The following is a 23,266-nucleotide window of genomic DNA, read 5'->3' on the forward strand; positions in this document are numbered from 1 at the left end:
TTCGCTTTCCATTATTCTGTCTGGCATATTTCAGTCATGATTTCGTCATGCATTTGTCAGCCATTTGTTTGAAATTCGAGTTTGGGCGTGCATCGCATTCGAAGCTGAGAGTTGCACTAAAGTTGCTTTCGCTTTACGCATATGGATACCCCAAATGTTTTGTGCTTCGCTGGTTCAAAATTTAATTAAATTCTATGATAATAGATTTAAATTTTACATTCTTCTATATAGATATCACAAGATTTACGGACACTGCACAAGATTTACGGACATTGCTGAATGACAGAAATGGAAACTGGACTGTTTTAATAAATCATAGAGTCCACAGAATTTTACATGAACTTATCACACTTCGGTATCATGCACTGACTGAAAGCCCGAGTCGTAATTCGATATGGCTGCACACTAGCAAGTGTGTAAAATAACGAAAATACGATGCAAATTTTATCGCAGACGATAAAGAGTTTGGTTAGCTTCGGCCAAGTCATACATTCAACTGCATTTCGATATCTTGGTCATCCAAGGGGCATTTTGGTTTTTCCACGTCGCTCCTCTCTTTGATAAAGTCCCGTTGTTTGCCTCCATCCATATTTTCGTTTTCAATGCGTTGGCTCTTTTTGGCTCGATAAACACAGAATAAAATCATCTGAGACAACCCTAATGGCACACCGACAAAGTTTGGTGCCTGCAAAAACAAAGTATGATTCAGTTGTAGCTTATAACATCGGTGAGAACAAGAAACACTATACGCCAGAGGAATTCTATGATATAAAGTAGTAACCTTACCATGATGATGATATCCTCGGTAAGAGCGCCATATACCATCCAAAGCACACTCCCAAGGAAAGCAAAGAAGGAGAAATAGAAGCTGGGCATGAATTCCACGCTCTTGGTTTGAATTACCGTTCGCTGCAGTTTAAGAAACTGGGTAAGAAATATTAACAATAAATGCCATGTTGTACACGTAACAATAACTAAATCTAAACGATGGATGCGCCATTATAAAGAGCTAATGCAGTGTAAAGCTTACAATTACAGATAGTGGAGAAGCGTAGAGAATGGCAGTTGCCACTAACCCTGCAGTTCCTACAACAGCCTTCCTTTTGTTGTGATCATGGATAGCCAAAAAGGAAGTTATTGCAATAGTTCCAAACACCATCAACACGCCTATAATCATTCCTACCATTTTCCTCTGCAAGAAATATTCATTGAACATTAACTGATTTTGAACTGCCAAATGATACCAAGGATCTATGTCATGTTGATTGACAAAAATAGGTCTTATGTAACCTCAAAACTATTTGCAGCAAATAAATATGACAAGATAATACCTTGGGTTTAGGTGGAGCGAAAGTGAGATAGATGCAAATAAAGCAGCACTCAAGTAGGAAGCCAACAACATTGACAACCATAACAACAATGTTTTCCCACCCATTGCTGATTAGAGGCGATCCATACCACGTGTACAGAATGCAGCTGTACAACGCTATTGCGTATGGAAAGCCTGAAAAACTCTCCGTACTTCTCATTTGGATCACCTTCTTGAATGTGGTTCTGTTCAGGGTTAAAATATTATCATCATTTATTAATACCATGAGCCTCTCTGCCTTCCTCATCTCAATAACTCGCTTCAACCTAGTACTATTCAGGGCGATTACACTAAAATAATATCAGAAATTAATAATATGGGTTATGCGGTGATAACTATTACACTTACATTGATGCTCCGTACATAAGAAGAGCAATGGCACTTCCTGTAAAGTCATGTAAGATTAACCAGATGCTGACGTTACTATATAGTTCAGCTACAGTTTAACAGGAACTAGAATCTAAACATTCAATCTATACGTCCAACTTGAAAACTATGACGTTTATAATAACAAAAAAAAGAGAGCTAACATAATATTGCGGAGTACGGTAGTGTTGACGAACCTAAAATGCCAGCCCCTAGACGTACAAAGTTATTCATCGTTTCTATGTTCTGGAAACGCGAAACTCTGTGTCTGCGGGATGGTTAAACTTAAAAGCGAAAAACGAGGGGGTGAAGATACTATAGTGTGGGGTGCATACTTATAGCTCTGGTGTAAATTTTACTTCCATTCGTTGAAGGGTTGCGGGAACGTGATCTCTGCGGGTCCCTGCACGTATATTGTCAGCTATTCGACAACAGAGCAAAAGACGAGATGGTAGCATAAAAATATCACAAATGCTGGGTAAATATACGAGTACAGTAAGGTAAGAAAACATAGATCCTCATCGATTATGATATCCCACTAGGTTAGGTTTATCTGGTTTGGTACGGTTTTGTTTAGACTAATTAGGTTTCCAATTTTCCCACTAGAAAATTATGAAAATTTCCATATGATTTTGGTAAAATTAGGCAAATTTTTTTGTAAATATAGGTTAGAGTTTTCGAGCTCTAAAATTTTGGCCGCCCATAGTTTTTGATATCTAGCTCTAAGATTTTGGTGGCTCATGACTTTTGATGATACTAAATCCATTTACATTATCAAAAACACAATTAGAAAGCTTTAAAATTTAGGTGGCCATGAATTTTTTATGTCAAATTCCAAAATTTTCATGGCCAAGAATTTTTTATGTCAAACTCCAAAATTTTGGTGGCCCAAAGTTAAGAATAAGTTGGAGGAAGCACAGGATAAGCAGAAGAGCTATGTGGATCAGCATAGGGTATTTACAGAGTTTCAGGTGTGAGAGCATGTGCACTTAAGAATTAAGCCCAAGAAGAGCTCTTTGAATATTGGATCATGTGCCAAGTTGGAACCTTGATATTGTGGGCCTTTTGAGATCCTTGAGAGGATTGGACTAGTGGTGTACAAATTTTATCTACCTCCATCAGTGAAAATCCATGATGTTTTCCATGTTTCATTGTTTAAAGGATATGCATGGGATGTTGATCATGTGATTAATTAACATGTATTGCAGGTGGAGCTACAACGAGAGATCGAGCTAAAATTAAATCCTTCTTTATTTGTTGGTTGAAGAAAATGTGACTTGGTATATGTACAAAAATATTTATGTGTGTATGTCATTGTAGATGCTTTATTGAGTTTTTCTTATAACACTCCAATAAGCATTATGTCATTGTAAATATTGCATCAAACTACATTTGTAAAGTTCCATAAGAAGTATATTGTCATGTTTTCTAACAGTTTTGTCTATTTATGTGTCATAGAACACCAAGGACGGTGTTCCCTAAAGAGGGAGGGGTTTTTATAGCCCTAGGTTCAAATTCTATGTAATAAATGGGAAGTATAAAAGGAAAATAAAAAAATGGTCATGGGACACATTTTCCAAGTTGAATAAAGGGGAAAACATTACATTGGGAATCACATATAGTTAATTATTTATTTATTGGTTATGGAAATTGACATTAGATTTGATAAGAGAAAAATGCAATAAATGGAAATTTAATACAAGAAATAGAGGAAAATAAGAGAAAAGGAAGATGAAGAGACAAGAATATGTGTGCAAGGTAAAATGACAAAAACTGAAATGAAAAAGAAAATAAATTGGGAGAGACAACATTCTAGCATTATTCACTTTGGAAAAGAGCAAGAGAGAGACTTATTAAGAGAAGTGCAAAGGAGATATCACTTGGAAAGCACTTGGACTCAAGAAAGAAATAAGTAAGGAAAGGAAGTAGGAAAAGAGGAAGATTGGAACAACAACTAGCAGGAGAAGTTTTACAAGTAATAGTATTTATATGTGGTTTATCATGCTTGGATTTGAATGCATGATTAATGCATTGGTTTATTGGTCATTTTTTGTCATTTGCATGGATATTTTACTAGATTTACAATGTTGTATCCATGCTAGTGGGTTCCTTGTTTGGTTAAGATTTGGATTACTGGTAGATTTTGGATCTTGGTTGAGGTGGTCTCGGGAAAATCCCAAGGGTTGAGAGTGGAGATAGTTTTCTCTAGGAAGGTCTTGATAGGTGGGTGGAGATATGAAAATTCCTCTGGGTATGGTGAAGGAATTCTGAGGCATCCAATCTTGTATAGGTTTTGGTAATTTATGGACTAGTTTAGGTGAAATAATTCTCACTTTAGGGTGGAGTTGGTTTCCTCTAGATTCCTTGTTTTGGTTACTCCTTGGTTTATCCCATGTGATCCGACATTCATGCTTTGAATATGGCATGGGGGTGATTGGCTAAAAGAAAGATTTGGTTTAGCCCAATATATGGTTGGGTGGTATGTGGAAGTCCCTGACTTGGTTGACACTATGCATATGTAATTATGTGTTATTCCTTATTGAGATCAATGAGAAAGTATTGAATATTGTGTTGATTTTATGACTAATTGTCATGGCTCCATTCTGGTTAAATGTTGATTACATGCATGGTATATCTCTTATTATATGATGTTATTTCGTTATTGACCTTGTTGATGATTTAATAAGCTAATGAAAACTTAAATGAATGCATGAGATAATAAGAGTCTATTGCAACTTGCTTGAGAGAGTAGTGAGCCTTCTTGATGAAAATTTGATGAAACTAAGGAAATAGTTAACATATTTGCATTCATGACCCACATTTACTATGTTTAAAAAATGTTTGTTTAAATGAATCTTATGTGTTATACAAGCTTGAGTAAGAATAAGACTTTGAAATAGAGCTTGAAGACTCGTAGAAACTGCTGAGAGACTTATGGAATGTTATGCAAAAATTTGGGTAGTTGATGTATAGGCTAGCCTTGAAAACCAAGAATAGGTTTCATGAACACACTCTCTGTTTAGGGAATTTTCAGCCATAGTCACATAGAGGCTGAGTTATGCATGCAGATGGAGCTCTTTAGCCACACAAGAAAGACTACATGCATGTGGATGGGTTCTATGTGAGGTTAGAAAGTGGTGTCAGCTCAGGGAAAAAGTCACCAACGAAATCAAACTACTAAGGGTGTAATCAAGTGTGCTTGAGTGTTGCCGTAAGTTTTGGACAAGTTAAAAAGGGACACCCCATTTCCATAACTAGGTATTGGAAGATGGTTCATGCATAATAATTCTCAGCACATGTTTACTCTGCCAAGCTTGTAAAAGAGGGTAATTATGGCGTGCGGTGTTACACATGTGATTAATCAAATTTAATTTTTTTGGTTGTTATGAGTAATACTCTTATTCCTAAGAATCATTCTTCTAAATTAAACCCTAAATCAAATAAATACATTTCTGTTGGTTTTGATGATGTTGGTAAAGGATATGCGTTATGGGATCCTATTGCCCATAAAATCATCATCCACAGAGATTTGACATTTGAAGAATCTTCTCTTACTAAATCATATCATGCAAAAGGTGTTTTAAAATAGGAATAGTTATAGGAACAAGCCCCCAAAAAAAATATATATTGATATTGAACAATCTATAAACACATGGAAGAAAGAATAATCTTTTGATGATAAATAAATTTTAGATCTTGAAGACATTTGAGAAAGTGTTAAAAGTCGAAAACCAACATTGAGAAGATCTACACAAGAAAAAACCCTCCTAAAAGGTATACTTATTTCATCTCAATTATTGCTCTGGATACTAATGATAGGGAACCTTATTGTTTCTTGGAAGAACTAGATGACATAAAAAATTCCAAATGGATGGTAGAGATGAAAGAAGAAATGGATTCGTTGGAGAGAAAGAGGATCTGAGATCTAGTAGAACCTCCAAAAGATAGAAAATTTATTGGATGTAAATTCATTTTCAAGTCGAAAAGAGGAATTGATGGTAATATTTAAAAGTATGAGGCCATAGTAGTTCGAAAAGGTTACTCTCACTTTCAATGTATATATTCCCAAGAATTTTTTTGGTCAGTTGGTAAACTTGTATATGTTCATATTGTGTTAGCATTCGTTCTTTTTTCATAATTTTGAGTTAGAGAAATTAAATGTTAAAATATTTTTTTTTATATAGATATTTGGGTGAGGATATTTATATAGAACATCTAAAATCATTTGTGCAACATCAAAATGTAATATTAGTTTGGAAGACTAAAAAATCATCATATAGCCTGAAACGGTCATCCATGTACTCGTACAAAAATTTTGACTCCTTCGTTATCTGTTCAATTATACTTGAAGTGAGTATGATCATTGTGTTGACTTTAAAATTTTGAATGACATATTCACTATCTTAGTGTTGTATGCTGGCAATATTTCCATTGCAAGTAAAGGATTGGACAAGAGCAACAAGTTGAAGACTTAGATGAATAGTACATTTGATATGAAGGAGCTAGGAGATGTAAGAAAATATTGAGGATTGACATTCCTGAAGACAAGAAAAATGGCAAGCTCAAACTTTTGTAGCATAAATATGTAGATAACAAATAAGTTTGGGATGAACAATGTGAAACTAATTAATATTCCTTTCACTTCCCTTTTTAAGATTTCTTCGGGTTTATGTCCTAATTGTGAAAAATAAAATGATTACATGTCTTTTGTACCATATCTTAATTTCATCTGAAGTATGATCCACACGATGGTTTCTACTAGATCATATATTTCATGTCCAGTGGATGTTATTGATAGGTTCATGTAAAATATAATAAAAGAGAATTGGGTTCCAGTGAAATGGGTGCTTTGGTTCCTTAGAGACACCAACTATTATTGTATAACCTATAATTGTTGTAAATATTATATATGTATATATGTTGATTTAGATTTTGGAACTAACTTGGACAAGAGAAGCTATACTTCGGGATATGTCTTTAATCTTGTAAGTGGGTCTATCATTTGGATGTCAAAGCTTCATGAAATAGTTTCTTTATACACTTACTATCTCACATGCTTGAAAAGAGGAAATTTGGTTGAAGGATGTTCAAGATGATGTTGGGAGAATACTAAATAACATAGCTAGATTTTTTGATAGACAAAGTTATTTGCATTTGGATACAAATCTATCTTATCATAGTAAGAACAAACACATTGATATAAAGTACTATTTTTTCAGATGTGTTATCAGTTTAGGTTGAGTTGTTGTTAGGAAGGTCCAAACTCATGAAAAATATGAAGACATATTTATAAAACCATTATTGATAGAAAAGTTGTGATGGTGTCTAGATTCTTGTTTTGTAGAAAAAGTGATAGGTCTTTGGTAGGGCATTAGGATTTTTTTTTCAAGATAGAAATTATTTGAATAAGATAACAATTAAATAAAATAAAATGTAAAATTAATTTACTATTGTAACATTGTTGCGGTTATTTTCATTGTTCTACGAACCAAAATATAATTACTAAAACTATTATAAGAATTGCTACTTCATATGTGGGTTTCGAGAGATTAGGACCCTATGTGAGTAAATATAGCTGTAATATCTATCTTGTAATAAAATAGTATTTTCCTTAACAAGATTTACCACATAAATATTTTGTACTGGTATATATTTTATGTGCCATCTTTTCTTTCGGATACATTCACGTAGAGACTGTGAATATAAAATTATTAATCTATTAAATATCCTTTTAAAGGATATTTGAATGATATTTTGTGTTTACTTATTTTTCTATACTCAAGCAAATTAAGCAATTTGAATTCCTAAACACCAACTCCTAGTTGTAAAATTAACATTTGCTTTTGTGGGTATTTATCCAAATACAGCTAAGGATTTATTTTAAATATTATCGTTATTAGATAACCTAGGATTTTAGAAGGTGTTATTTACATTTGCGTACAAATCTATCTTATCATAGCAAGAACAAATACATTGATATAAAGTACCATTTTTTCAGATGGGTTATTATTTTAGGTCAAGTTGATGTTAAGAAGGTCTAAACTCATGAAAAATATGAAGACATATAAAACCATTATTGATAGAAACGTTGTGATGGTGTCTAGATTCTTGTTTTGTAGAAAAAGTGATAGGTCCTTGGTAAGGCATTAGGAATTTTTTTGTCAAGATAGAAATTATTTGAATATGATAACAATTAAATAAAATAAAATGTAAAACTAATTTACCATTGTTGCGGTTATTTTCATTGTTCTACGAATCAAAATATAATTACTAAAACTATTATAAGAATTCCTACTTCATATGTGCGTTTCGAGAGATGAGGATCCTATGTGAGTAAGTATAGCTGTAATATTTATCTTGTAATAAAATACTATTTTCCTTAACAAGATTTACCACATAAATACTTTACTTTGTACTGGTATATATTTTATGTGCCATCTTTTCTTCCAGATAAATTCACGTATAGACTATGAATATAAAATTATTAATCTATTAAATATCCTTTTAAAGGATATGTGAATGATATTTTGTGTTTACTTATTTCTCTATACTCAAGCAATTTAAGAAATTTGAATGGCTAAACACCAACTCGTAGTTGTAAAATTAACATTTGCTTTGGTGGGTATTTATTCAAATACAGCTCAGAATTTATTTTAAATATTATCGTTTTTAGATAACCTAGGATTTTAAAGGTTTTTTTCTTAATGCATTATTGATTTCACTATGAGAAACATAATTATTTCCACTCCTTTAAGTTGACCATATCAAAACCATCGAGACACTATAATTTGGAGATTTAACTCTTACTTGTCTTATGCACATTAAACAAGATCCATCATCATAAATGTAATTGTTGTGTGATTGTTAATTAGTCGGATTTGAGAGATTTAGTCCGACTAATATAGCTCGTACTTTAGTGTTTGGTTAAAATATTTTCTCAACTAGTTGATTTTTTGGTTAAGATAGAATTTCTATCTTAAACCAATACAATACTTGTTGTATTTATGTGTGATGTTTAGTAAAATGCAAGGAAGTTTTACTATGCAATTGGTTTCTCTATTTGGTATGAGAGACATTGGTGGTTAACTCACTTGAGGGAAGGACCACGTATATGTGACTGTGAGAGAGAGGTAAGATTACTTGACTATAGAAATACATTAACAATAAGTGTATTTTGTTGTGATTAATTGACTATAGGAATAGATTAACATTAAGTGTATTGTGTTGTGATTACTTAACTATAGGACTAGATTAACATTAAGTGCATTGTGTTGTGAGTTTTTTAAGTGTGTGGATATGGCCACTCTTACTTGCAAAGTTTACTAAAGATGTTCAAATTTTCCGTATAGGTATTTATTGGCAATTCGATTACATCAATCGACGTCATACAAAGAACTATTTACATTTGAGGAAATGTAGAAACCGTTGGAGGCTTCTATTAGAACAAGGTTGTACAAACTTCCTACATAAGTTATTCTGAAACCTCCTGCACACAATTGTTGTTTTTCAGATAAATCACTTGTGGCTATTTTGATTTCTTTATACACATAAAGTGCGATTTGTGCTTTTCCTGATCTTGAATGTGCATGGAACCTTTGGTAACATAAGGAAAGGACAATTCCCACGATCATAACACTCCTTCTGATGATTTCAAAGGTGTATTAGAAATCATGAGGATTGTTGGAGGAATAATGAAGAAAGGTCATCGAGTGCACTTGAGCCACTGATGAGGGGACCGCATCTTACTGCACAGATCCAATGACGGTGTGTATGCGTTGATGTTTTGCATGAGGGAATAATGAGTGTTTGCGAGATATGTGTAAGACTTCACTAGATGCAATTACATCCACATGTCAGGGACTACAGAGGAGGTGTGGTTGTTACTATGCTTCCTATCAAGAGTTCTCTTAATTTAATTTGGTTTCTATTGGAGCTATTATGGAGCCGAGCATATGATTTTGTTTATTGTGCCTTCAACCAAGGTGTAACACAAGGCATTGGCCCATATAAGATTGACGACACTTGTGGTGTTCCTCATACTTTTTTTTCTGCACAATATGTAAATAACGTTGAGTTTCAGAGGTTTGAACCATGGTTCCTATAAATGTGGTGATATAGTCATTTTGTATATAATTTGTTTGTAAATTAAGTGATGTTGAAATTTACAATCAGATAAAGAGGTTATTTTATAAAATTGGCTTTAGATACATTTTGTGTCTATATGACATTCCTACATAACCGACAAGTACAATTATTGGTGTCGATATATATCGGTGGATGGGAACTCATCCATAGAATGACTAGTAGTTTAGTTATTGCAAAAATGTGATTTATTGTGTCTGAAGCAACTATTTTAAGAGATCAAGTGGTGTAAAACTCAATATGAATGATTGTCCAAATATTTGTATATAGGAAGGGATCTCTCATTTGTTGAATACACGGGAGGAGTCCTCCGTTGAGGTTATGCAACAGCTTGGGTTTTTGTTCAATAATTAAATCCAAGAGATCCCTGATTCAAGAGTTCAAGAGTGAGACTCAAGAATCCAATTTTCTAACTACAACTTTACGAGGGTTATGAAAAAACTTGATGGTGTTTTCTCTATGCAATTTAGAAAAACTTTAAATAAGCTAATGAAGACGTTATAGACAAGAGGATCTAGACAAGTACTTGTTAAGGGAGGGGCTTCGAGATCTAAATCGTACTTGTCTTATGCACATTGAATTAGATTCATCATAATAGATGTAATTATTATGTGATCGTTAATTAGTTGGATTTGAGAGATTTAATACAACTAATATAGATCTTGCTTTGGTCTTTGGTTGAGATATTTTCTCAACTAGTTGATTGTGCGGTTAAGATAAAATTTCTATCTTAAACAAATACTTGTTGTATTTATGTGTGATGTTTAGTAAAATGCATTGAAGTTTTGGTGTGTAATTAGTAAAATGCATTGAAGTTTTGATATGTAATAATTTTCCTATTCCATAGAGGTCTTATCTAATCTTCTAAGCATGATCAAGGTTTTAGTCAAATCTTCAATCATTTTAATGAGAGCCTAAGTCAAATAGTTAGATCAGTCTCTCTTTACCTAGCCACTGGTCATTGGTCAAAGATGTTGGAGTCACGATTTCCATTACAGCAAAACCCATAGGTGTTAGTAAACAGACACATCGCTAGATTTAATGGATCCACGAAACACATGGGGAGTGTTTGATTAACACCGCCATTAATGGCGAGCACAACAATCTCCCCCCTCAACGTGAGCCAGCTTTGTTTCGAACTCGAGACCTTTTGGCTCTGATACCACCTTTTGGAGTCACGATTGCCATTACACCAAAACCCATAGGTGTTAGTAAATAGACACATCGCTAGGTTTAACGGATCCATGAAACACACGGGGAGCATTGGATTAACACTGCCATTAACGAGGAATGCAACAAAAGAGTACTGGATTAAATCCCTTGCTAGCATGACATTTTCTTTGCATGGAATTATGAAATTCTTATTTTTTATAGAATCAACCAGCGATGATTAGCTATTCAATATTATTTAAATATTTAGTTTTGGATTTCTACGAATATGTTTATGATTTATTACACGAAAACAAAAAGATTGTCAAGGTTTTTTTATTTATATTTATACATGGATCTACTAATTTGAAAAAGTGTTTGAATTTTTACAATGGAAATTATTTAAATCAGTTGGTTGATTTATTTCTGGTAAAAGAAAATTATGGGGAAAAATATTTCGGTTGAACTGTGCACGGTTATTTAAGGACATAAATGGCAAAGAAAGTATAAAATAGGAAGAGATAACAAAATTAACAGGAAATAGGATGGAGTGAAAGAAGAAAAATATGAAAGGTAAAATGAATTTTTAACACTTTTCTTTTCATCTCTAGTTGTTGAAGGCGATTTCATTCCCTTAAGAGTTAGAAGTATGGATAGATTTACCAGTTATTATTATATTGCACCACCTCATATTTTCTTTGGTAAAAGCTATGATATTTTGGACCATTAACATACAAACCATATTATGTATAGAAGAATTATGGGAAATTATGTTCAATGGATTTGAAAATATCTCAAATCAAGTTGTCAAGTTGTCTATAAAGCCGTGATTCAAGGTTAGAAGCACCCTTTCAAAATGAACAACAATGATTATGTAACAATTTTTTTTCATTGAAAAAGGCTTCAATGACAACATTCTTCCCAAAATTTTAATAGCAATAGACTTGACATAGTCTTGATATGAGATACATTGAAAGGGGAGAAACAATTATTGTCATCAAATAAAGTCACAAAGTGTTATAGTTGATGGAAGTATAATTGTATAAGACGAAATGAAAGATTTTGAAATTATACAAATAAAAGAAGATTATTTAGAAGAACCTATCAAAGAAAAAGAATATTTACAAGACATGGATAGTGTAGCTATTCTAAATTCTACAAAAAAAATACGTTGAAAAATTTGTAGAAGAAAAATCCAACTTTGTACAAGATGTAGAACATGAACATAGTGACAAAAGTGAAGCCCACTATAAATAAACACATGCAGGAGATGAAATTAAAACTTCCTTAGTAGCAAAAGAAAAATATGAGAAGAACATAATCATGAATGTTAAATTTTATTATGATACTAAATTAGCGTTTCCTCGGAAGAGGCTTAACAATATTAAATATGATGAACGTAAAGGATGATATTGAAAAGATGCCATAACTAAAAAACATAGGTCTGAACATCATTAATCCATTTTGATGTTTTCATATTGGAAAATTGTGAGGAATCAACTCACAAAGCCCTTTTTTATTAGTGGGTCATGTTTCTTGAATTAGGGTCTTAAATCTTTTGAAAGTAGTTTAAGGTATTTAATGTCATATTTTTTGTGTTGGTGGCAGGGGCATACCTTTTTTCATAAAGTATTTCACCTCATAGCAATATTTTACATGTAGGTACTTATTCAATGGCACAAGAAAAACCTTACAGAGATTATATATGAAAATTTTATCCCACCTAGAATTTGACATTTTTAGTTTGACCACCTTGATTTGAGGAGATACCATGTGAGCCACAATTATTCATGGAAAAAGGGTTATCCACAAGATCATGATGAATCATATTCTATAACAATCAATGTTATAAATGTATTTAAGAGTTGAAAGAGTCAAACTTAAGCACTAGTAGGCTATCGACTCTATGTTATAGCTAGGAAAATAGGAGAAAAAAAGGTTTCATTCTACATATATGAGAACAATAGCTAAGAGTGGTTAGATAGAGAAAAAAATGATAGAATATTTTTGCATTTTAGCAACCTATAGGCCACAGGTCTCTGTCCTTTGTACTTGCATTCATTTTGATTCAAATGAGGAGAGAGCATAACAACCTCACCTTTCAAGTGGGTTTTCTATCATACAAGTTCCCTAGATCATATATTGTGTTCATTGTAGTTTGTGAGTTATATTTCATTATTTTATACATTTTATATCTTATATGTTACATGCATAAGCATAATACAATAATTAATGAATCTAGAAATATATGGAAGAGTTGACCCTCATAGTGTGGATTTCTGATTTTCTAATATATGTTAGTATATCTTTTGTGAAAAAATATCCAATAGAGTATACATGGAATTTTATGGATTATTTATGTAGAAAATCCAAAGCACAATAAAGAAAAAATTTGGTGTGGAAAAGGTACAATAGTTAGAGTAGAAGAAGGAATAAAAATGATAAAAGCAACCATTATATTTCTTGAAGTTTTTGGGACGATGGAAGAGGAGATGAAAGAAAATAAAGATGTATTTTTTGACTTTATAGAGCTTGATAGATATATTTTTTCAACAATATTTGAACTACATGTTGATGTAAAAGATAAACCAGAGGAAGATGGTAATGAAAGTTGAATAACAAAAGAAATTATGCAAAATAGAAAGCGTGGAAGAACGGAAGAAAAAACCTCTACAACATGAAGCCGAAAACAATGATGACTAATGTGTAGAAATAAAACAAATTCTTGAATTTATCTTATTATTAGAAGCCTAGCTAATACATAAACCAAAAAACACTAGTAATTATAATTAAAATGAAGTATTGGAATGCAATTATTATTCTCATTTTTCATATAGTTTTTATGTTATTTCCACAGGTCACATGTAAATACTAAATTTAAGAAAGAAATTAGCATCAAAGTAAGAAATAAAATGGCTACATGATCTCTCCATAAAATTTTATATCTACTTATTATTCTAATCTCAAAAAAATAAACCATTCAAATTTTTAAGCAACATCTCTTCCTTATGAAAGTAGCCTTGAATTTTTTTGTTTGTTTATGAATTTATCATGCTCTACCATCAATATATAAGTAATATTTAATTATATGATAATGTTGAAAAACTTAAAATTCTAACCCCCAAGGGTACAAAGTTGTTCATCATTTCTTTCATCTCAAAATGAAAGTTCTTTATTTGATCCTGACAACGAGGAGGTCCATAATTCTCTTTCTAACAACGTTCTCAAAGCATACAGTTATAAAGGTGGGGTGTTACTTATGCCCGTTTCTTTTCTTGCAATTTTACTTGGGTTTCCTTTGTTTATGCATGGATATGACTTGGTGCTTATCAAAATAAACGAACAAATAATTATTATTAATAATAAAATATAAAATAAACTTCATGCAACATGAGAGAATTGTGAAGACTGACTCGGTCTACATATATATGTCAAGAAACAACAGAAGGGTACATGTTACTCGAGTGCTTATGATTGATCTTTCATGTGCTAATGCATTCATTTCTATATTTCTTTCCTCACAACCGTCAAAGTGAAATGTTCGATATTGTATTCATATTCCATGTCAAATTCAATTATTTACTATGGCACAATGTAGTTATTATATGTTTTTTATTTTCGGTGAAATTATGATTTCCTATTAGTTAACATGTTTAATGTTTAGATGAACTCCGCTTCTTAGAAAATTGTGAATTTTATACCATTCAAAATTATCATTCTAAGAAACCGCTCCCCAACTTCATAAAATGACCCAAAAAAAATTTAAAATATGTTTTAATTAAACTACATTGTCATTATAAATTATTGGTGTCACTCGGGGTTATCTCTTAGTTGAATATATAATTTAAATTTTTTTGGCCCGTGTGAAAATGGTCCAAAAAAAAAAAAAAAAAAATCAATTATTCAATTGTTATTAAATTCTTTGATGGTTGTTATGTTAAATAATAGAAAGAAAAACATGGAATGAAACTTTCACACTAAAATCAGTAGCTTATAGGTGAGCAAGCTACACCTGGAAACTACTCAATAAGAACACTCTATCACATTAATAATTAAATCATAAATATATAAGCTTACATTCAATTTAGGGAGATAAAAACCATCTCTTAGATAATAGGAAGTAACTCTAATCTAAAACACACACACAACCGTGAAACAAACTTTCTCCATTATTTTCAACTCTCCCCCTTAATGGAGAAAGGATTCACTGTCACACCTAACATATCACTAAAAAAATCAAATTTAGTCTTCCCAAGAGCCTTGCTTAATATATCAACTACATTTTCACAGGTATTACCATACTCAATAAAAAATTCTCAGGACTGAATCTTTTCTCTAACAAAATGAAATTGAGTATCAATTTGTTTTGTGTTTTTGTCAAAAACATGATTACTTGCGAGCTTGATTGAACTTTGGTTGTCGCATTTGATCATTTTAGCATCCTTTTATTCTTCTCCTAAATCATGAAGGAGTCTCTTCAACCAAATTGCTTCACAAGTGGCTGCACATACGACTTGATACTCTACTTATTCTAATGATAAAGATACAATACTCTATTTTTTACTGCACCAAGAAACAACCCCAGACTTGATATTGAAAACATACTCTGTTATAGATCTTCTATCATTCAGATCTCTAACCGAATCTAAATCTTAATAACTTGTCAATTTAACAAAAAAATATTCAGTATATTTAATGATTAAATTTATAGTTCCTTAAAGATACCTTAAGACTCCTTTTACTGCGTCCCAATGATTTTCAAGAGGTTTTGTCATGAACTGACTCAACAAACTGACTCAATATGCTAAGTCAGGTATGCTTGTAGTGAAATAAATCAAACTTCCAACCAGTTTCTTGTAAAATGTAGCATCTACCTCTTTAAAACCATCATCATTCTAAAATTTAGCATTCTTTTGTATAGGTACTGAAGCATCTTTACACTGATCCATTTTTAATTTCTTCAATAATTCCCTGACATACTTTCCTTGAGTAACAAAAGTCTGGCCAAATTGCCTCCAAACTTCAAGACCCAAACAATAATGTAGTTCTCCAAGGCCTTTCATTTTCAATACCCGTGACATATTCCCTTAAATTTCTTCAATCAATTCATTAAATTTCCAGTAACAATCAAATCATCAAAATAAAAGGAAATCAACACAATCTTCCCCTTTGAATTGAATCTGGTATACATATTTGGGTCATTTTTACTTCTGTTATAACCACGATGTAAGAAGAAAGAGTCTATTTTCTCATACCAAGATCTGGGAGCCTGTTTCAATCCATACAATGCCTTTTTTAATTTATAGACAAAGTGTTCCTACACCTTTTTCATAAACCCTTCTAGTTTATTTAAATATACCTCTTCTTTCAACTCTCGATTTAGAAAAGAATATTTCACATGTAGTTTATGTAAAATTCAATGGTACTTTGTAGCTAGAGCTATTAACATCCTAATAGTATTTAACTTAGATACAAGAGAAAAAGTGTCCTCATAATCAATTCCTTCTTTCTGTGAGTACCCTTTGGCCACCAACCTAGCTTTATACTTGTCTACACTACTATCTACTTTGAACTTAGGTTTAAATAACCATTTACAACCCATGGGTTCTTTTACTTTTGGCAGTTCAACAAATTTCCAAGTTTCATTTTTAATTATGGACTCATACTCTTATTTCATCGCTGACCTACATTCATCATATTGGTTTTCTTCATTATAATTCATCGGCTTAGCAACATTTAAAATACTAGTCATAAGAGCATAATCTTTGTACCTTGTAGGTAAGTGAGTCTACCTACCTGATCTCCTTGGTAATGGACTTGCTTCAATTCTTTCCTATGTGATTTCCCGCTCACCTCTAAATGGAATTGCATTGTTGAATGTATCCACATTGCTAGGTTCCTTTTTTTATTGTTTGTGCTGTTGTAAATGACTATCTTGGCTTAATCATTACTATCATGAATCAGTAAAGGCATGTGCCACTCCTCATAATTTTTTTCCTTATTCCCTTTATTGACTTGTTCATGAAAGATAACATATCTACTCACAAAACCCTTATGAGTAGATGGCTTAAACATCTTATATGATTTGAAATTAAAACAATACCCTACAAATATGCACTTTACATCTTTAGCATACAATTTCTTGCTATCTTCCATAAGGATGTGTGCAAAAGATTTAGCACCAAATACTCTCAAGTGATGGAGTGCAGGTTTGAAACCATACAAAGCCTCAAATGTAATCTTGAGATCGACTTCTAGTTGGACTTCTATTCCTTAAGTAAACTGCAGTACTAATAGCTTCTACCCAATAACCATTTGATAGGATCTTACCTTTTATCATGTTGCATGCACACTCCACCAAAGTTTTGTTCTTCCTCTCTACAACCCCATTATGTTGTCGAGTGTGGGTTACTGTAAAATGTTGTTCTATCTCATGATATCTATAATATTTGATGAATTTTCCAAGCCTATATTCTCCCCCTTGATCTGAACGAAGAATTTTGATGAATTTCCCCATATGCTTTTTAACCATATTTCTGATTTTTTTTAAATATTTGAAAGCATGAATTATAAGAAATTATACCCAAGAATATCTTGTGCAGTAATCAACAAATAGGAAAAAATAATAAGCTCCACCAAAGGACCTTGTTTGCATGGTTACACATATATTAGTATGCACAAGTTAAAATATATATTTCTTTCTCCTATTTAAACTACAGGTAAATTCATCCTTGTGCATTTTCCCAAGTGCACAACCTTCACAATCAATATGTTCATTCTTTAAAACAAGAAGTCCATCAACCATACCTTGTTTTTATAGCAGCGATAAGCTATGAAGGTTGATGTGACCAAACCTTTGATGCCAAAGGATCTATGTTTTCATAGTCACTGAAGTTAAAGGTTGATGTGGCACACTTGTAACATTCAACTTATAAAGGCATCCAACTTGTACTCTTGATACAATGATCAAATTCTTTTTAATATGAAGTACATACATGGAATTTTGGATGCACCTAATATTACCATTAGGCAATATCAAAGGAATATCTCCATACCCCCTAATTTGATATGCTATGTCATCTCCCAGGTATATGTTCACACAATTGCTGGTCTCCTTGAAATTTTCATAATAGTGTTTATTATCTATCATATGATTGGATGCTCCAAAATCCACAAACCATGTTTCAGCCTCATCGGTCTCAGCAAAAAGAGAAACATCAAACAAAAATAATTAAATATCATGATTCTGATCTTCACGAAAAAAATTCCTTGTATGCCTCTTGTGTCTATGTCTAGATTCATTAATCTTCTTTTTATAACAATCTCTAGCAATATGACTAGTTCTGCCACATTAAAAACACTCAATTTTTAGAATCATTTCTAGCAGATGACTTACCTTGAAATGGCCTTTTCTCTAATGTACCACCGCTTTTTTTTCCTCCTCTTAGTTTCCCTTTGAAGAACTTTTTCTTCACCACCAACGCCATATCTACATTCTAAGGCTTTAGATTCATATGCCTCTCTACTTCTTGCATCAAGATCCCTGTCAAGTCTTCAAAGGTGGGAGCCTTCTCCCTCACCACAAGCCCTGTAATGAACAATTGATAATCCTCTATCATGCCATTTAATGTAATTGCGACGAGATCTATATTGGACACTTTCTCCCCTATTGTCTCCCAACTGGCCTCTCAGTTCTTTGATCTGTGAGATGAATTCAACAATGTTTTCATTCCACTCCATTCTGATGGAGAGAATCTTACTCTTTAGAAACAATAGGTAATTTGTATTTTTGGTTTCATAAGAATCCTTGAGTGTCACCCAAATCTCATTAGTAATCTTACATTCTCAGATGTGAGGGATTATGATGTCTTTTACCGACATCTTCAACAACACCTTTTCTTTATTTTCCCTCTTTTCCCACTCCTCAATCGATACAGTTGTGGCACCACTGCACCACTAGTTGTAGTCATCTTTACTTCATCTATGTTTGAAAGTTTCCACACACTGGAACCCTAGAGCAATGTCTTCATCTTGAACTTGCAGTTGGAATAATATCTCCCATCAAGCTTATTGCTCTCATTCAGGTACATCTCTACAATGTGATTATTCATTGTGACAAAGCCACGGCTCCAAAAACGGATCCACTGGTCCAATTTATACATCTAGTAATCCAGTACCTGATCTACAGATCCAACAACAGATCCTCCAATAGTCGATCTACATATCAAACTCCAGATCCTCCAACAGTCGATCTGTCAATCTAACTCCATATCCTACAAAAACTCCAGATCTAAGTGCTATGGATCTAACTCCAAATAGATGACCTTCAAAAAAATGTTGGACAAGACCACCAACTCAAGAACTTATAGTCCTAGGCCGCCTCCAATAGGCAAAAAACACTAGTGCCATTTCACTGTACTGCAAGTCACACTGGCTTGACCCCTAAAACCAACATTGATCAACATTGTTTCAAAGTACATAGCTTACAGTGATCAACATGGGTTTTACTTGTAAAACCAACACTGAGCAGGCTTCCTCAAAATTTAAGCGATGCGTGACAAAGGAAGCTGAACTAGCTTCCAAGGCTCTCAGCCACCATGGCTTAACTTAGCCACCGTGGCTCAACTTAGCCACAAAATCTCTTAATATAGCCACCAAGGCCCACTCACCATAGACCGATTTCTCCTTGCTCTGATACCATGTTAAAAAATGCAAAGACAAAACTCGAATGAAACTTACATATTGAAGCTAGTAGCACACAAGTGAAAAAACTACACCTGAAGACTGCTAAGAAGAACACTCTATCACATTAATCATTAAATCGTAAATATATAATTTTACATTCAATTTATGGAGATAAAAACCATCTCCTAGAAAATAGGGACTAACTGTAATCTATGACACACACACACCACCGTGAAATAAACTTTCTCCATTATTTTCTCCATTAATAATATTTCTTAATATTTTAATTGAACGCTTTTATTATATATAATGTATAAATATTTGCACCTTTTTCTTTGATTCACCTTCAGGTAAGAGAATTGATTACTAACTCTTGAAACATTTTCATTACTAATCACATAGTCAGCATGGAACTGTAGGTCTACATTCACCATTCTATCTCATGGGAATCTTGCATAATTACTTTAGAAGGTTTCCTCTTAGTATCCCTTCTTTGTAGTCCTTTTTTTGTCATTTTCTTGTGTCTCTATCTAATGAACATTTTCCCAGCCACTCTATGTTTGTTATTTGTTATCAGATATTTTACATGACACGAGGTAAGGATGGGGATCATCATAGAGGCTGTCGATATATCTCAATGCCCTCTACGTATAGAGATCAAATGTTTACAGAGAGATCCGCTGTATTTTATCATAGATCTACCCCCATGATTGTCCAAGAATAAATTGAAAGGTAGAGGAAGAAGCTCTAGTAGAGCACCAATTTGTATCGAAATAGGTTATAACTACCCCTCGCACATTTACCCATTTTCACTGGCTTGTTGGGGTGAGCATGACACGAGGAGATATTATGACATGACCCAATCTCCTAGGTTCCATTGTGGAAGTGGGGCTAACAACGAATGACAAACTGACATCTCATAACATTCCACAAGGGCTACAGGTCACTCAGAGATTGAGTAACCACCATAAGGGGTAAAAACCCGAGTAGGACCCATTTTCTTTCATTTAGGTCCCCAACCACACCCAGAAAAATCCAACTATGGAGTTGGAAGCCTCCAACTGCATGCACAAGCTTACATCCATGCGGTTTCAACCCAAACTTTCTAGTTAGAATCATGCGGTCCCAATATATGAGCCTAGATTCCATATCAACCTCCATACCACTGCCCAAATCTTACTGTAACTTCTCATAATCACCAATGTAATGAAAAAAATGTTAGACATACAAACCTGAAGGAAAAAATTGACCTAGACTATGTAAAACATAATAGATATTTCGTCAACCACATTGTAAAAAAGTAAGCTACACATCATAAATGCATATATTATCATAAAAGTTTTAGATTCATCATAGAATCAATAATAAGGTGTTGTGCCCTCTTGACATAGTTGCAACACTACTTATTAGTTCATACATTCACCATTGAGAAATTCTTCTCTAACTCATCCCATTATAGTTTTGACCTACAACATAAATCAACAACTTTCATCCATTTGGTGTTTCATTTCCTCGTTGTCCCTGTATCATACATGCATGCATGCAAGACAAGAATTAGAGGAGGAACAAGAAATTGAACTAGAAATTATTCTCTAACTAGATGTGACTTAATGGTAGATTAAGACATTGAATATTAAAGTGACAACTTGGATGGCTTCTGCTTTGGTGAATGTGGAGTTCATTGACCTAGAGAAAGACACCAGTCACCCATAACCATTCATGTTGACTCCCCCTCTTAATGAATAATCATGTTGCTTTATTCTAATAATATGTCTAGTTTCTTTTTGAATCTGTCAATAGAAGATGGATGATTTAAAGTCAAAATGGTTATTTATAGTATATTTAGCTTATAAAGTTGCTATAATTTTTATTTATTTATTTATTTTAGATAGTTTAAATGGACACAGTCAATTTTGCTTTATAACTACTATGGTTTTCCTAATAAAAAATCAGTCACATAAAAAACATTTAGAATGTAGTATTGTTTACTTTAATATAATATCCTACCTACTAAACACACACACACACACAAACATATGAAAATTTAAAATAAATAAATAAATACATTACTATAATTTATTTAATTTTAATTAAAATCGATTTCCTCTTATTATTAAATATAAATGAAAAACATGGTTATTTGACAAATTAAATAGGACTAGAGATTCATAAAATTAGAGGTAGTGAGAAATCAGGGAATTAGAGTTTGGGGTGGGAGCGAAGAGTTAGTCTCAGTCACACTCTGAGAATCTAGTTGAGGCTCCTTGTTGGGTTTTGGATTATGGTCACACTAGGGGACGGAAAAAAAAAATACCTTAATTTTGTTGCTATAGACTAGCAGATAGAGAGTTGATTGGTCTAGTCTTGAATGATAAACAAGTAGAAAATTATAATATGTTTTTTTCTTTGGAGGACATTAAGATGATGCCGAAGAAATAATGTTTGAGCTTTGATAGAATCAATTCAAGGTTGACCCATGTGGAAGGGAACCTTCATTATGACTCAGACATGATTTCACCTCGTGGATCGAGTGCCACCTGCTCCTATCTCTTCCACTAAATCCGAATGATATTTATTTTTTTTAATCTATGTAAAATTCTGCTATATTTTGTAATGTTGGGTTTATCCTATATGATGGTCCTTTTTGTAAAGTATGGCTATTTAGCTGGCTTTTTTGCACTCCAAAATAAATATATAAATTACATTGTGGATAAACCCACATCTCCAAAAAATAACGACAACTTTCTTAATTGACTAAATATACCAGCTATATATGTTTGAGCTATTTTAGGAATATAAAGCAATTTAATAAAAAAGAAATGCTAAATTCTTTGCTCATACACAAATATCCTTAGTTCTCATAAATATATATGCATAGTTTATATTATGAACATGTTTCCATTAACAAGGCAAAGTCAAGTTGTATAAATAAATTTTCTTTACAACCTTAAACAAAATGTTTATAAAAAAAAACATTTGATGCGGCAATGGAGTCATTGCAATTTGACATGATCCTCATATGTAACCTTATATGCCGAAATATTTTTTTTCAAGGGGGAGTGTACCATCCATGAGCTACAGGCAGGAGCATACGAAGGCAACGAGCTGGGAGAAGAAGTATGATGGGAGAAAATGTGATTAAGTATGGGAGTCGGTTAGTTTATAGCATGAGGTGGTCCCCGGTGGGGCACCCAGCCAACGAGCCGAGGGGCGAGCTGACTTGTTTGAAAGGAGTTATGTGGTGGTCGGCCAGCATAAGGATGTGACGGTTTGAGGATGGCAAACCATATATATGTTGGAAACTTGGTGTGGAGCTAAGGTAGATCCATCGATCAACAACGCATAAGTCATCAACACAGTGGAGAGGTGAAGTGCGAAGTTGAGAGCTAGAGAAGATCGCATAGTGCAGGTAGTTGGCAGGCCGAAGCACTCACACCGAAACGGAAGTGCGAGTTGAGGTGCAGGTCAAGGGCGCTGCAGGGTGAGCCAAGGAGCATGGGAAAATGCACACGGGTCATTTAAGTGTCATTCGGAAGATCATCCGACGGCGTGCGA

General features: G+C 33.1%; 1 protein-coding gene across 1 annotated transcript; it reads right to left on the reverse strand.

Annotated features, from left to right (window-relative positions):
- Positions 1-345: 345 nt before the first annotated feature.
- LOC149260172 (bidirectional sugar transporter SWEET3b-like) lies at positions 346-18,513 on the reverse strand. Its single transcript, XM_089457143.1, has 7 exons — positions 18,423-18,513; positions 1,718-1,754; positions 1,332-1,554; positions 1,031-1,192; positions 787-909; positions 491-685; positions 346-405 (listed from the first exon to the last, which is right to left on the reverse strand). Exons 1-7 carry the CDS (start codon positions 18,511-18,513, stop codon positions 346-348), a joined length of 891 nt encoding a protein of 296 aa, XP_089313269.1.
- Positions 18,514-23,266: the final 4,753 nt, after the last annotated feature.

Source organism: Pinus tabuliformis, chromosome 6 (assembly GCF_031772625.1).
Source record: "Pinus tabuliformis cultivar Carrire ecotype Pingquan chromosome 6, CPIR1, whole genome shotgun sequence".
NCBI lineage: Eukaryota > Viridiplantae > Streptophyta > Pinopsida > Pinales > Pinaceae > Pinus > Pinus tabuliformis.

Excerpts from the sequence above, each read along its gene's own strand:
- LOC149260172 (XM_089457143.1), bottom strand. The coding sequence starts at position 18,513 with ATGGCGTTGGTGGTGAAGAAAAAGTTCTTCAAAGGGAAACTAAGAGGA. Across the intron at positions 1,755-18,422 it reads AGAGAAAAGGCCATTTCAAG|GAAGTGCCATTGCTCTTCTT; the intron begins GTAAGTCATCTG and ends ATGACTTTACAG. Across the intron at positions 1,193-1,331 it reads TCGCTCCACCTAAACCCAAG|AGGAAAATGGTAGGAATGAT; the intron begins GTATTATCTTGT and ends TATTTCTTGCAG.